The sequence below is a fragment of the Rhea americana genome, unplaced genomic scaffold (assembly GCF_003343005.1).
Source record: "Rhea americana isolate MKP2758 unplaced genomic scaffold, rheAme1 scaffold_48, whole genome shotgun sequence".
NCBI classification, from domain to species: Eukaryota; Metazoa; Chordata; class Aves; order Rheiformes; family Rheidae; genus Rhea; species Rhea americana.
Window position 1 is genome coordinate 3983271 of NW_028186623.1, and position 16647 is coordinate 3999917.

The window sequence follows — 16647 nt, forward strand, 5'->3', positions numbered from 1 at the left end:
ATCAATAAACTTGAGAGCTACTTTAATGTATTTGTAAACTTCTCAGTGGATATCACCTCTCTTGATGTGTTTGCACAGCACCTGGCATAGCATGGATTTGATCTCAGCTGCAATACTAACAGGCAGATGCTATTACTCAGCGTTTAATACATTTGTAATCTCCCTCCCTGGCTTTCAGAAATCATCTTCCAAGATTTACCAGTGTTGCTTTGGTGAGCAAATTAATTAGAGACAGTTCTGAAAATTACATGGAACAGTTCTCACCAGTTTGGAGCCAGACTCTGATCYTAATAAATCTTTTCTGCATTATAAAAATGCATTTATTTACAGTAACTTAGAAATTATTACTGTAAATAGTAACTTGCCTTTCACAATTTAATTTTTGATCTCTGTAATCATTTACCAAGAGTTTTATCAGRCTATCTCTGAAATTAATAGCTGCATTCAGCTCAGATAACAGATAAGGGATTGATACAGAAATTATCAGGTAAATTTTGCAGGCTAAGGATATAAAGGCAACCAGAATAGTCACTTCTGAGCTTTTAAATCAATAGTCTTAGTCTATGAAATAGTTTTAGATTTTTCATAAATATATATGAACTGGAGACTAGCGCTTTGCCTATAGTCAGTGTAATCATACCATCAATCACAGTCATCATATGAACTATGCTACTTTGCATGAGTTGAGGGCTGGGAGAAGAGAAGGATTATCACTGCTATTGTGTAATGGAGATTAAGTGATCTACCCACGGTCATGCAGGAAGTGGGAGAATAAGCTGCAAAATAAAGCCATGTGTCCCAAGGTGCAGAGCTGTGGTTTAAGTTTATTCTTCCTATCTATTCTCCTTTAAATATTCATAATAGCAAAAATAAAATAAAAAAAATCATTGTCTGAGCTCTATGTCATTCTGTGAAACATTTTTTCCCATTATGCAATAGAGTATTAATTTTAAGAAGGTCTGCATCTTGGGAAGAAGAGGCTGGTGCAAGTCCTTCATGCTGGCTGAGCATCTTTTTCCTATGAAGTTGGCTTTGAACAACTTTAATTATGAACAGGTATTACAAAATTATTGCTAATCTGGGAGCTTCTTAGGGGGCCTTTACAACTGCAGAGGTAGAGCCAGCCATCCCTCTTCTTCATCCCTGGCCAGGACTGTTGTTTGATCAGAATGCAAATTCTGCTGACTTTACTCACAGGGCTGCAGAGCCCTCTGTGCGCAGTCACATGCAAATCACCTCTCTGTCTGGCAGGAAAACACGTTGCTGAATTGTTTCAGCCTTTATCTTCCTCCGGTGGCTGCCAGCTGGCCCCTCGCAGGAGGCCGAGGGCCCCGAGGAAAGCATTTGAAGGAGAGGCCTTGGAGCAAAGGCGGCTCCTTGAGGGCTGGGTTATGAATTTGCCATTTGTAACCTATACCCCTTATTTGTGACTTGCGGCATCTCTTCTCCAAGGGCACAAGCCCATAGCAATGTACCTCACAGGATGCAGCCTTGGCAGGCACGATTGATTATCGGCTTGTTTTAGGACCCCACGTGGTTCATCCCATTCCAACCAAAAGACCGGAGAGGAAACCTCTCCTCCCACACACTAGGACAGGTCAGTGCCTTGTTTTTTGGATGGATTTTTTTTTTTAAACTGGGAATTTATTTTTTCATGCAGAAAATCTACTTTAGTCTAATCTTTTTAGACCAGATAAGAGAGAAACACAGCTCTGGAAGGATTTGTTCCAATAAAACTCCAATGTATTAGTATGTTTTAGTTAAAAAGCAAAACAATTTTCTGCAGATGTCAGGACAACAGGCCTGGGGATGCAGCAGACACCCTGCTTTTCTTYCTACTGACCACTACCACATCTCAGACAAGGATTATGCTATCCCTCTTTTGAGAAAGGATTTTTATAAYGGTTAAACAATATTTTATGGCTAGCTCTGGTCAGGAAAACTTAGAYTGAAATCCTTCCTCTTCTGCATTAAAAGCAGCCATCAGCCACCCAGCCAGTTCAATGCAGCTGTTTATGTGAAATCAATGAAAACGAATTACATAAAACTCTTAAATATGGTATCTACTCTCGTTCTCCATCCAGTAACAAAAATCTGGTATGTGAACAAAAGCTATTAACAATCCTTGGTGTGTACACGTGAGTGCGTTTATAGAGATCTTCCAATATTAGTGTCCAGCAGAGATGGTGCAGGCTTTCCAGCAGGGGAGAGCCAGGGCTGGAGGACRGCTGGATCACATAATGCCTGTGGCAGAGGGGATCAGGCAGGATCCAGCCCGGAGACCCAGCGAGTGYCCCCACAGGTATGCAGGGAGAGAGGTGCTCTGCCTGCCCTGCTGATTTCCAGGGCCTGCCTGAGCTCGTTTTGAGAGCCCACCGCTATAAGGAATCCCGCGGGGCAAGCTCACGCAGCGAGCGCCTGCCCGCGAGATCGGCCCCCGTGGCTGGCCCAGGCACGGAGCAACCAGCCCCGATTAAACGCACTTGTAGCACAGCCGTTCTAAAACGCTGTTATAGTATCATTTCCTCAGCGGGGGGAGAAACGTTTTCTTCCTAGAGAATCCTAGGGCGAAGCTCTGCCTGGGGGGGGGGCAGACATCTTTTTTAAGTTCTGCCACTTCAGCTGTAGGATACAGTTCTTGCAGGGAAGTCCCTGTTACAGACGGTAACGGGAGCCTTAAGAAATCTGCCAAGAAAACCCACCGACACGCCTAGACACCGGGCTCCCTCTCGTTCGTACCAAACCTACCAAAGCCTAGCTTCAGCACARTTACATTCAAATCATTTGTTCCATATTCATAAAAAAAAACAGAAAGCAATGGAGAACAAGGCTTGAAATCAACCCTCTAAGAATAAGAAAACTTAAACTTAAAACTTAAGAATAAGAAAACTAACAGCTGAGAGAAGGCCCATGGCAATTAGATGAGTCAGATTAACACTTCCCATCTACATTTCTTCCTCTCCAAACAGAAAATGTTTCTCTTTTTGTAATCACAATAGATTTTGTTGCAAAAAAATTTTCATTTAATTTTTATGTTTCTGCTAAAAAAATTTATGGAATAAATATTTTAGTTAGAGGTAAATGGGGGGATGGCTGGGAAAATTCAAGAAACAAATACACTTTCTCCCTTTTTTGCGTTAGGTTTTTAAAAATGATTTAATATTAAAAAATTTCTTAATTTCCACTTTTGAAAGAAATATTACCTTAACTTTTTCAGTCCTCCCTCATTATCAGTGTCTGATTTTATAAGGAAACTTCACTTGAAGCAACAAATTTGGTTCTATACACTATGTGTTTCCAGATAAAGATAGCGGCAAAACTCCTAATGTCCACAGAATCACTAAGGCAACACTTTCACAATTGGATAAGTAGGTAAGAAACAATGGAATCAAATACATTTTTTCCCCCAAAGAAATGACAAAAGATAAATTTTACTTTAAAAAAGCTCACATTTACCTAAAAAAAGCCATCAGAAAAAAAGACTACTACTAAAAAATATCTATTTACAGCCCATGAACCAGATACTCATTTGCTCTAGTTCCATGGAATTAACTACTTGTACCCACTGACAACCTGACAGGAATTTGTATTACTCAAGCCTATTTTAACAAAATTAAGTATCTGCCCCTTTTTGAGAGGAGAGCTGCAAAACAACCACAATTTCCCTGGCAATGTACTGTGAAAGCTGAAGTTTCGTATGCTTTGGTGTCTCATGAAATTAAGAAACACTTGCACATACACTGCTCAAGATTCTCACCTGAGCAGCACAAAGCATCCTCCTGGGAACGGAAGAGCGTGCTGCAGAGAATAGGCAAGCTACGTTACCGACAATTCAGGAAAAACCAGAACACATGCACACCTCTCCTCCGGAGAGGTTGTTTTTGTTCAGTATCAGATAAAGCCTGTGGATAAATAAAAGAGGGAAGGTCAAGACTAATCCTTGGCCCATCAAATCAACATAGACTGCTTTTGTGTTCAGTAGAGTCATGGAGTCAGAAGTTCACCCAAGGGTTTCAAACAGTTCCTCCAGTGAAACAGCGAGGCTAGCTGTGAACAATAACCAGGCCTGGACACGAATTTTGCAAAAGGAGGCACTTTTTTTTTTTTTTTTTTTTTTTTAAGGAAAAAATTAGAAGACTCTAAAATACTTTAAAAAAAGGAAAGAAAAAGGGAAAAAACTTTAGAAACAGGGCAGAAGGGCTTAAAGCAAAGCAAGTGGTGGTGGACAAAGCCCAGTGCCATTTACCTAGGAAGTCTATTGAATACCAAGACTCACATCTAGCTGCAGGTCTCTGGTGAAATGAACTGGGTAACCTTGGCTCAGTTTGGGGATTTATGGTATGTGTGCGTGATAGTAACATCATGACAGACCCTTCTTGTGGGAAACTCTTAAATGAGTGAGGGGAAAAGATGGTCACGACATAGAAATCCTTCCAGATTAGAGATTGCCAAGCAATCTGGTGTGAATGCAGAGATTTGCAAGCACAGGGCGGTGTTTCATACTAATAGTGCTAAACAAGGGATCATTCTTGAAGTGAATGCCTGGAAAAGTATTAAAATGTCAYTGTTGGTGCTGAGAATCCTTGGGGAAGGTCAGTTGCAATTTGAGTCCTTGGAGAGGTCTGCTGCTCTTGGTTCCCCTAAACAAGACCTTCATTTGGCTGCATTTTGAAGGCACTGGAACACCAGATGTTGCCTCAAGCACTGTTCCTAGAGAAGCTGGTCCATAGCTAGAAGTCTGAGCTCCTTTTATGCATGATGGAGGAGTCATCTCAGTGGAGGTAGGTAGGTTGATTCCATCGGTACCAAGATCTGTTTGCAACACAGGGAAGGAGAACTACAATTGCCATATTGTTAACCTTTTCCCTTGAAATAAACATTATTGTTACTTTGTTTGCAACCTTACTTAGACTTGGCAGTCAGCAAACGACCCTTTGCTCCTATAAGAAGTGCACGGCAAGCCCTTGCCTTTCTAATTGGCACTTTCTAGTGTGCTCATGACTTCACAGGCTACATGGCTGTCGGACTTCCTCCACGTAAGAGGAGGTCTAATTCATGGCATGTGATGATCCATGACTCAGAAAGCCCAGTAGTTACAGGTAACCCCCTCTACTCTTGGTTAGTTTTGTACTGACATAGCATCCTTGATGTCATGTGCGGTGAGCAGCAGAAACTACAAGTGCAGAGAGGCTTCAACAGCAGGCTGTGGCAGAGGCACTTCAGTGGAATAGCTAGAAGGACTCCGAGCAGCTAAGGCCCAAATGTCCTTCTCTGAGCTCCCCTTGTTTTTTTCCCCAGCCCTCCAACACTCTTGCCAATGAGTAAGCTAGAGGACCCACTGCCTTACCCTGAAGAGTTGAAACCAGATGAGTTCATTGCAGCTTTGGAGTTGCTCTGGGCTGTGCTGGGGCTGCTGGCATGGAGCGCACTGCCAGGAGATGAGGGCCTGCTGGAGTTCCCAGGGGAACATGAGGATGTTACTGTGTAGCAGGAGAAAGCAGAATGAGGCTGGGCTCTCCTTTCTTGCCAAAGACCAAGCACTTCAACAATCCTCTATCCATCCTATTGCTATCCTGATTAACTGCCTGCCCTGCAGCAGCAAGGAAGCTGAATCTTTGCCTTATCCACTGCGTGGGTGRGGGTCTTCAGGACTGCTCTCTCCTTAGTGGATGATTTCTATTAGAATGAGTTGTCTCTCCCAAAGGAGATTCTGCCAATGCTCAGCTGATGAAATGCAGTAGCCTACCACCAAGTGCTCCTGCTGTTTGGATTCTAGGTGTCCCTGGCTCTCAAACTTTAGCATCCCTGTAAAATTTGCATAGGATTATCCTGGGAATAATACTGTGTCCAGGAAGCTTTCTACATCTTTATTCCAGACAAGATAAAGACTTGGCAGTTCATACCCCTTGTATACTAGTTACGTGGGGCTATTTTGTCTGGCCAAACCAAAGGGCCTTATTAAGAGTAGCCTGTAACCATGGCTTGGAAAATAACTGCTCACAGAGCAAGAACAAAGAAAAGAAGGAAGAAAATGGGACACGGCACTGATTTGATATGGCTTACCAGTCCCAGGCATGGTGCTATGCACTGGATTGATGGAGAGGGGCCCCAAGGACCCTGAGGTAGAGACCTGGAGAGGAACAGAAGTAAACAGTGAGGGGTTGGTGCTATAAGGCTATAGGTCACAAAATCCCACTGCTTTCACATTCCCTGTAGAGTGTGCTGGCTCCTGGACAGACTTCTTATCTACATTCTCTCAGATATGAGATATCTGAAGAACTCCCTCAGATACCTCTATCCATATTACAGTGCACATGCATAATTCCCATATCCAGGCCCACGYGAAGAAAACAGAATGAGTCTTAAACATGCCCAGCACTCTCTACACAGTCCTGAATTTAYAGCTCAGCTATGAAAAGCCTGACATTGTCAAATCCAAGCCAAACTTTCTGAAAGCACTGTGGCCCAGCTGGTAGGAGGCACTGCCTTTCGGATGTTTCAGACTGGATGTTCTCAGCCAGGTCCTGGGTTCYATTAATTGCTTTTTATTTGTTCCTTTGAGGAGTCTTTGCCAGGTGAGAATTCTCAGGTGACAATTAGTAACTGGGTGGCTGTAATCAAAGTGAGCCTGGGGCATCTGTTGTTCCACTGTGGTACTCTACATGCGATGTGTTGTTCAGAATGACTGATGAACAAGTGCGTAATTCTCATGACAGTCACAGGAAAACCATTCATTAAATCTACTGCTTTAAAAATTCATGGCTTGCCAGCAACACTGCTTTTGCAACTCTAGACCAAACGTGTTATGACCAAACTTCTTGCGATATTTGCCTGCCTTCTGATGACCACTTGTTGCACAACATGCATGGTGGACCCAAAAGATTTAAAGATAAAATATCACTTGCAAATATGTTCTCTCCCTGCCATTCACATGTGCTCAAGTACCAATAGTACCGCAGGGAGGTTCCTGTCATTTCCTGACATGTAGGAAATCTATTAATTAGCAGAAAAGCTCAGTTGGTTAGAGCATGGTGCTGCTAATGCCAAGGTCATGGGTTCAGTCCCCGTATGGGCTATGCTGAGGGTTGGAYTAGATKATCTCCAGAGGTCCCTTCCAACCTTACCATTCTATGATTCTATGAAACACAACAGCAGCTTGTTATCGACAACAGCCACTCTGCCAGTAAATTACTAGAATACCTTTCACTAACTCCTACAATAGTTTTTCTTTTCCTGATCCTTCTTGGCAATGAGGATATGCTCACCAAAACAGGAATGTATAACATATGAAAAAGACAAATAATGCTACCGAAGTGTATTCTATGTTTCTGCGCATATGCAAAACTACAAACTGTAAGGCAATCATTAGGTTTCAGAGTTAACAACCCTACTGAGATGACTGGATGTGTTTCTTGTTTCTTATATAGACTCCTTAGAAGGTTGATTTCTCCCCTACTAGTTTTGAAAAGCTTTTATTTGCCAATCTTAAGGCTAAATATTATGGGATAGCACTCCTACTTGGATAAACTAGGCTATAATTAGAGTGATTTGTATGTTCTGAGAAAATAGTGTTTTCTTTCTACTGTTTTCATGATGAGAATAAAAAATTCTGTTCTATAAATGAAGAGACTCCAGTCAGACTAGCACATGGAGTATATGCCCAATCCTTGGCAAGCCCAGCTACCAAACCCAGTACTGCAGCTGTATTCACCCACTGGGTTGTGGGATGGACATGCAGGGGTTTAGGGACCTGTGTCCACAAGGAAATGTCTTGTCCTGTTTTTATCTGAAGCAAGCCTTGATGTCTCTTTCCACCCTTTTCCCTTCTTGTTTGGGATAGCCTGTAGATCTCTCTAATCCAATATATCTCACCAGTCTGGAATTGTAGATGGGTGATTTAATGGGGGATGGCATTGGGCAACTGATCCGTTTTTCCTTCTGGCGCCGATTGCAGAACCAGACCCGAACCACCTCCTTTTCCATGGAGAGCTGCTCAGCTATTAAGGAGATCTCCTCTGAACTGGGCTTGGGATTCTGCTGAGAGAGAAAATGAGGTTAAAGAAAGGCCTGAAGAGCTGTAGCTATCAATGGATGCTTCTGCTGCTTGAAAGGCAGGAGGACAACAGCAGGGTTGGCTGCAAACTGATGAAGGGAGAAAAATTGCTTCTAAGGTAAAGAGTAAATATTTGGGTGCAAAATTATGTTCTGTGAATCAGAAAGTGGCTCTTATTCGGCATAAAGTCTCATGGAATCAGTGGTGATGAGTCACTACACCTACCCCTGTTGTTGAATGAAGCACCAAGCGCTTTGATCTTAACAGCACCTTCAGTCATTGCTAGAGGGAAAGCTAATGGCTGGTGGTCTTGTTATGACTACATAGGACGTGAGCTCTGCACACTGTTTGTACGCCTACCTGAACCACCTTAGAAAAGCCATTTCCTTTCTTTCTTCCTCCATCCCTCATTATAAATGTAAATAATTGTACCTATCCTTTTCTTAACTCACTTATTTTCATGGTGCGTTCAATAGTATTTAGCTCTATGAATTTTGATCTGTGTTGGAGACTTGAGGGGAGAAAAACACCTAACAGTGAGATGTCAAGACATATTTCCCCTTACACAGAACACCTCATACTAGCTAGAAATGAGACAATCTGACAAAGATTGTCTTTGATTCTCATTGACAGCTTTCAGAGGAAAGTTTGATCTGATCACATGTGACGGAGAAACCAAGAAAAGGTGAGGGCTGGTCAAAATGAATTTTGATGAAAAATTTTCAATGAGTGATTTCGTTTYGCTGTTTCGAAGCCCTGTTTGCTCTGTCTTGCCATTTCCCTTGAAAATCTGGATGCTTGAAAAGTAAAAGGTTCCACTTGGGAAAGGCTTCAATAGCACCACTTGGAGTAACTAGTTCTGGGCCTTCTGGCTTTCACCCTCTCTGCTGGCACAGAACTGCTTACTGGGGCCTCCACTTCCTGTGACGCATCACGGCCGCCCTGCTCCCGTGACTCACAACTTTAACGTGCAAAGAGAAGAGGCTGGTGTGTGCTGGGAGATCGGCTTGGAACTGTCGCACTCATCGGTGGAAGAGAATAAGAAAGTGTGGCCAYGAAACTGCGATTTCTTCAAAATAACATTCACCAAGGAAATAAACCTGCTTCGATTTCTTTGCTTTGACTTTTCCTGTTAACCCTTTCAAGCATTTTCTAACCAGCTGTCACAATGAGCAAAAAAGAAATCTCTTTTTTGAGGGTTCAGCGCTATTACTGAGACAAATGCCAAGCTCTGAGGGAAAGCTCATAACACATTGAAAGATTTTCCCCTCACATCTTGAAATCTTTTCTCCAGCGTGGAACGAATGTTGGTCTCAATGCTGGTTCGCTTCTTTCTTTTCCGTCCAAACATCTCATTAACTGAGGGGTAAGAATTGGGAGTGCTCATGGAAGAATCCAAAGGAGCAGATTCTAGAGAAAGAAGGATAGGAAAAGAGATTTTGAAGAAGATCATCACTTGTTTTCAATCCTGGATCCTTTCTAGGAACTGTATCCGCTTCTAAAATAAGCAAAAATTTCCTAGATTGTAGACCTTTCCTCTGAGGGGGAATATTATTAAAATGGCTCCAACAGTCCCAGATCCATCAATAATCTTATCCAAATCAGGAAACAAAATGGAAGTGCCAAAATGTTAATCCTGTCAGCTCTGTTGGGCACCATACATTTTCAAATGATATAGTTTCATACAGTTAAAAAGGTTTTGATTTACATCACTGGGATCAAGTCTCATGTGGATCAGACACCTCCTGACGTGATAAATTGGTCAAACATGTAACTCCCGAATGAAAGRCAAGGGCCAGGTCAAGCACACGAGACTACTGGCACTCCTACACTGGTTTGCAGCCCGCGGGATACCAAGCCAATGCCGTTGCTACTGGGGATTCCCCTTGCAGTAATATTTTCCTTTTCTAATTACTGCTCATGAGCTGATCTGAGTGCTTTGAAAGGAGTCCCTTCCTACTCTTTCCAGTTTACACAGGGAGGGACTGAATGGACTAGCCCAGTGAATYGCCCTAGGCCACCCAACAGGGCAAGAGCCAATGCAGGAAAGAACTGCCTCAGACACCAAATTGCAATGTAAAGCCTGTATTACTGGAGGGAAAGTACACATGTGGTTTGATATCTAGGTTCTTATGCAACCCACTGTGTGATACACAGAGGAAGGCAGTCTACTGCCAGCTCAGATGGAGCTGAGAGGCCATAGCTGCATACTCCTGTTTTTTTTTTACACAGGAGATCCTTGGATGGATYCTCTCATGTACTTGCCAAGATCAGCGGCATTTCTGTACGTAGCATTGTCACCTACCTGCATCACTCAGCCACTTCTCCAGCAGTGGTTTGAGCTTGCACATATTCTTAAAGCTCAGGTTGAGTGCCTCAAAGCGGGAAATGGTGGTCTGGCTGAAATCATTGCCATAGAGCTTCCCCATGGCAAGCCCAACGTCACCCTGCCGGAGGGGATCCAAATCACAACGTGAGCTGAGAACCACCCCCGACAGCTTCCCACTATCTGACCACATTTCAAATCACTTCCCAAACAGATGTAGCCTACTTTCCATGAYCTGCCTTTCTGAAAGAGTGATTTTTCTTCCTCCTGGAGCTTACCCCACAGTCYCCAGCCTTCATATATTAAAGAAGTTGCAGATCATGAGATCATGGATATCAGAGAAGGCTTGTCTCTTTCTTGTGTTTGCAAGGGGATGTTCCAAGGAAAGTAAATCTGTATCTAACTCATTGCTTCCTCCATCTGCTCCTTTGCCACAAACTCCTCCACCCCACATGTCCATGTCACAAGTGACATCAATGTTCCCATTCACAATGCCACTCACCTGTGTAAACCCTAATTTGATTCGCCTTTGTTTGAAAGTCTTAGCAAACTTTTCCAGTTCCTCCAGGTCACTGGGTTCCTCTGATGCTCCTGAAGGAGTTAGGTGCTTTGCCACTTGCAAGTGCTGGGGCACATCCAGGTGGGGTTCGACTGATGAGCTGGGGAGTCCTGAACGGCCCATAGCCTGATAAAAACAACCAAACAAAATGCATAGGAAGTCACAAGAAGAGAAGAAGAAAACCCACAAAAAGCAAAGTCAGTGTGATGAACAGGGTTGGATTCTGAGTCTCCACAAGCTGGCTGAGCTGATTCTGTGTTCCATGTAGGAAGCTCTACCCAAATTTTGCTAGCTGGCAGGGAAAGAWAAAGGGGGTCAGCTACAGGCTGCCTTCATGCTCACACATGGCAGTTGGGGATGGTGCTGGAGAGCATGGTAAATATCACGTAGGTAGGATTGTTTCTTGTCCTCCTAGATAGCTTTGTTGATTTAATCCTGTTGCCTGCATAGAAAGCAAGCAGCCAGAGCCAGAACATTTTAGTGAGGAAAAAGCATATATGGCAACTCTTGGATCAAAGAATGGAAACAGAAAGGAGTACTGTGATGGAAAAGCAGAGAGAAAACAGTATATCCACCATTCAGATATCAACTTTCAAGTAGTCTGACTACTCAGCCCTTCAAGACCAGCCTCAGGTGAGGGAGGAAAGAGCCATGTAAAGGGGCAACCTCATTCACTGCCTGGACATGAGCAAGSCATGTTAAACCTCTGAACTTGGATTGCATCTACAGATGGGGGTGAGAGACRGAGGGAAGAACTAGAATTAGGAGAACTTTTCTTCACTTAAATTTGCCATTGATCTGGGACCCCTTGGTGAACTCTAATGTGGTGCCCAGGTTTCTTTCAGTCCAACTCTTTGCCCAGTCAGGCTGARTGCAAGTTACCTGTGATGCTAAGCTGGGTCCCGGCTGGGAGAGGAGAAGGCTGCTCTGTTGCTGAGGGAATGAAAGGAGGTTTGGCTGCAAAGCTGAGGAGAGAAAAAGAGATATATTAAATCAGGCCTGCTCTTCCATCAGCACGCAGACGGCTGTGCATCATACTATGCTCTGCACAGGAAAGGCTCAAGGAGCTCTGAATGGAAAATATCAACCAGTCCTTGTTCAAAACAACAGACCTTCGGCCACTACAAATGCGAATGGCTCTGAACTGGGTTATGAGAAAGGGTCTTTTCATGACTTTTTAACCTGAAAGGTATTACCACAATAATGATATAGGTAAAATATTTCACTGATTCCTACATCTAGCTTATTAACCTGAGGTTGAACTAGGACATAGATATTTTACATAGATGTATAACTTTGCTTTTAGAAAGATGCCAGAAAACTAAGAATTTACTGCATCTTTAGTGATGATTCTCCCAGTACTTAATCACTGTAGCTATTAAAAATTTTCATCTTATTTCCAATAAAAGCTTTAACAACTTCAACTTTCAGTCACTTGATTTTATTAAAAATATCCTGATCTTACTGTTAATCTCATGAGCCTATCTGCTCTGCTTTCTATTATACAATTCATTTTGAAGTGTCATTTTGAAGCCATCTGATCCTTTTTCTGCCTTACTATRTTTCAAATAAATTGAATTTCTTTTGGAATATATAAACTGACACAAAATTATGAAAGGAAAAAGAGGGTAAATTATAAAATTAACTAATTTTTAACTAATTAATTTACTATTAAAAATAATATTTATGGAGACTGTGTAATTGCTTAGTTGACAAATTGCCATGTACAAACCTATTTSTCTTCTAGGGAAATACGTTTATACTTACAGGTTAAGTCCTTAAGGGTTTAGTACTGACCAAAGCATTATAGTTCTATAGAAATTTAGTCAGGTTTTGCAAGTCCATTGCAGTGGAAGCCTATAGAATTTAGCGAGGATTTACAACATTTCTTGAAACAGTCAMTATATTCTATTGACTGTAATTGACAGCAATAGGAAAATTTATAGAAATTTATGGACTTCTGCTAAAAAAAGGGCRGGGAGGGGAAAGATCATCTCTAGAATTTCCCCCATCCCTCTCTCCTCTCACTCTCTCCCTTTTTAATTTAGATCTGAATGTGCAGGATCCCATTTATTTATTTAGATTGGTGTTTCAATGAGCCTTCTCTAATGCTAGAACAACTTTGAATTTCAAATGCAGGCTGGTAATRAGGTGCACATTTTTAACAGAGAAGGTAATTAATCACTGGAATGACTTGCCTAGGGACATGGCGGAAGCTCTGTCATTTGGAGTCTTTAAAATCATGATTGAACACCTTTGCAAAAGCTTATCTTTAGTTCAAATGAAAATTATGGACTGGATTCAGGAATCACTAGTTAGACAACTGATGAGACTGAGGCTGTGTTTTTGTAAGATGAAGCCTTCAGCAGCGATAGTTTGGCTGAAAGGATTCCCAGCATCTCCCTGGCTGCCTGTTTCAGTCTTCACACCACAGATTTCTGACTTCCCTTTTCCAAGTGTGCCAGCATTAGCTGTTTGAAGGGCTGCACAATGAATCGGATCAGGGCATAATGAGCCAGACCTGGAACCCACCTGGCTTAAAAGTGGCTTTAAAACATTAAAATCAAAMCAAACAGCCATGTAATGATGGAAAGGCTGGACTCACAACCCTTGGTCAGAAAAATCCATAAAGTGATGTACCTGTCGGCCAGAACTCAGAAAAAGCTGAGGATGGATGTACCCATGACAGTTCAGGGACCGTTTCAGGAACTTTTCATGCATCTTATTTGTATGAAGAATGTTCCACCTGTATCTATGCCAAACAACCAATTCCACAAAACTGATCGATGCCTTTACTTTCATTCTCTAGTCCCTGTGCATCTACACAGCACATGGCCATTAAAACTTGACAATCGTCTATTCAAATGGAAGCGCTCTTGTACAAAGAGCTGGCTACTCTCCAGAATATCCATTCTTTATTAAGTCTGGAAGCAAAAAAGATTTTGTCCAAACAAGTGACCCTCTGTTGGAGGCATTATAACTACCAAAGGAAATCACTTAGAAAAGAGTATAACTACAAAAGGAAGTAAGTTCTGTTTTCTAGCATAATGTTTCCTATTACATATGAATAAACAAGGTGTTTAGCAATAGATTATCCTGACCGTGCCAGTTCAAAGAAGCTAAATCCTGGATTATTGTTAAATATATATCAAGTAGTTTCTTGACGCATGACTCAGCACCATTTGGCAGAGAGAAGAGTTTATGTATGTATGTCAATACCTAATGGATTTTCCACTGAACTTGCCTAAATTATAGTGCTTTTCTTTCAGAACATATATACCATTGCACTCAAGGTGGAGATATTTTACTGTCTTAATTCTGAATTTTGGTCAGAATTTGGTCAGCAAGACCTTTGTCCCTGAACAAATCAAGGGCATGATCAAAGGACCCAAGTCCCTTTTCATCTATCAAGTTATGAGATCAAGATCTGGTTGTCCTACCACAAGCAGGCATAAAACTTCCTTAAGGGCATGCTTGTGTCTCAGTGGTTTGAGAAATACCATAAGAAATGTTACATGTAAAAACAGAAACATGAGGACTTTCTTTGACATGGAATTCGGTGTTCTCTACCCTCTTATCCTTTTCATGAAGCTGGTTATACTCCATTTCTAAAGTAGTTAAGTCTCTCATCCTCTTCAACCCCATGAATTGGTGTGAGATTTAGGAACAACCACTGGCGGTTTCAAACCTCTTGATTCATTCCCAACCCCAGGTTGCTCCTGGCTAGGTTAGACCTGTTGTTCTGGTGCTAGCACCATTCTTTCACCTGAGCAGCTGAACTCCTTCCCTGGGTTTACTCTCCCTCTAAAGTACTTAGATCAACTCAACCACTCCTTAGCTGTCTGGAATAAATGAACATAGCGTTAACCTAATGAGGCTGGACCACTGGGCATGCTTCACCTGCTCCCAAGGAGCAAGCTCCATGCTGGTCTGCTGAAACCCAGTTGGATACTGTCCTGAATTTCRGAGGTGGATGCCCTACCAGGCCTGCAAAGACTGGCCCCAAGGTGGCACTCTTGACATACATAAGCCACAGATGCCAGGAGCATCTCCGRAGCTGGATCTATCCTGCAGCATCTACTTGAGCAGGAGCTCATCCCAGGTTGAGGAATCAGCATAGGGAGAAGAACGAGGCGGGAGTGTGGAAATGGGTCTGGTAACAGCATAACAGACACAGTAATGCCAAGAAAATTGTAGCAAATCAGATTCAGAGCAACAGCCATGAATAAGGAGGTTCTTGCTAGATGCATATCTACTTATAATGATACCTCTTTCAGCTCTTATTGCTCTTACCTTGTTGCCCTGCTTGGGACTGAGAGAGAAGAAATTGGGGAACTGACTGCATATGACCAGGAAGTAATACAAGCTGCTGCAAGGTGTGAAGAGAGCTCATATCCTATAGGGAAAAGCAAAAGCAACAACAAAGCTCAAAAATGTCTGCTCTTTGCACAGCATTACCTCTCCAATAAAGTTCCCCTACTCCATTCTCTTTAATATCATCCCTGATCCCATTCCCACTTTTCTCTTAAACGCCAGTAAACTGTGTATGTGTAATTTGTCCACTRGTGAGCTACAGACCCAGATTACTCCAGAATCAATTTTCAGCTGTATATATATACATATATATATATGGAGAGCTGGGTGGAGAKSAACSTCAACAAGGGCAAGTGCAGAGTCCTGCACCTAGGGAGGAATAACCCAGTACAAGCTGGGGGCTGACCTYCTGGAGAGCAGCTCTGCAGAGAAGGAMCTGGGAGTGCTGGTGGATGACAAGTTGACCGTGAGCCAGCAATGTGCCCTTGTGGCCAAGAAGGCCAATAGTATCSTTGGGTGCATTAGGAAGACTGTTGCCAGCAGGTCGAGGGAGGTGATCCCGTCCCTCTGCTCAGCCCTGGTGAGGCCTCRTCTTAAGTACTGGGTCCGGTTCTGGGCTCCCCAGGACAAGAGAGACTTGGAGCTACTGGAGAGAGTCCAGTGTAGGGCTACGAGGATGATCAGAGGGCTGGAGCATCTGCCCTGTGAGGAACGGCTGTGAGAGCTGGGCCTCTTCAGCCTGGGGAAGAGAAGGCTGAGGGGGGATCTGATCAATGTCTACAAGTACCTGAAGGGAGGGTGTCGAGGGGATGGAGACAAGCTCTTTTCAGTTGCCCCGTGTGACAGGACAAGAGGCAATGGACAGAAATTGAAGCACAGGAAGTTCTGCCTGAGCGTGAGGGGGAATTTCTTCACTGTGAGAGTGACGGAGCACTGGAACAGGTCGCCCGGAGAGGTTGTGGAGCCTCCTTCTCTGGAGATCTTCAAGGCCCGGCTGGATGCAACCTTGTCTAACATGCTCTAGGTGACCCCGCTGAGCAGGGAGGTTGGACTAGATGATCTTCAGAGGTCCCTTCCAACCTTACTGATTCTATGATTCTATGATATATATATATATATATCTCATAGAATATATATGTGTATATATATATATATGTAAATCTGTGCACACACAGACATCAACATGAAGAATTGTCTCATTTCATCCGAATCCTTGAATCCTTGAAAATGACATTTTTGACGGACTGGCAGTCAAGATTTGGTTGTTGGAAATAATAACAATATCACAGGTTTAGCTCAGTTGGTTAGAGAGTGGTGTTAACAATGCCAGGGTCGCGGGTTCGATCCCTGTACGGGCCACTCGTTTGAGGGCTGGACTAGATGATCTCCAGAGGT

General features: G+C 42.8%; 1 protein-coding gene across 1 annotated transcript in view; it reads right to left on the reverse strand.

Moving 5' to 3' along the window:
- Positions 1-4772: 4772 nt before the first annotated feature.
- POU2F3 (POU class 2 homeobox 3) overlaps positions 4773-16647 on the reverse strand; it is a 43484-nt gene continuing 31609 nt past the window's right edge. The window contains exons 6-14 of the mRNA XM_085316898.1: positions 15232-15334; positions 11821-11903; positions 10882-11064; positions 10359-10500; positions 9327-9463; positions 7873-8034; positions 6064-6130; positions 5348-5480; positions 4773-4812 (exon numbers count right to left, since the gene is read on the reverse strand). Of these exons, the coding sequence (XP_085173024.1) occupies positions 4773-4812; positions 5348-5480; positions 6064-6130; positions 7873-8034; positions 9327-9463; positions 10359-10500; positions 10882-11064; positions 11821-11903; positions 15232-15334 (1050 nt within the window). The remainder of the gene's footprint in view (positions 4813-5347; positions 5481-6063; positions 6131-7872; positions 8035-9326; positions 9464-10358; positions 10501-10881; positions 11065-11820; positions 11904-15231; positions 15335-16647) is intronic.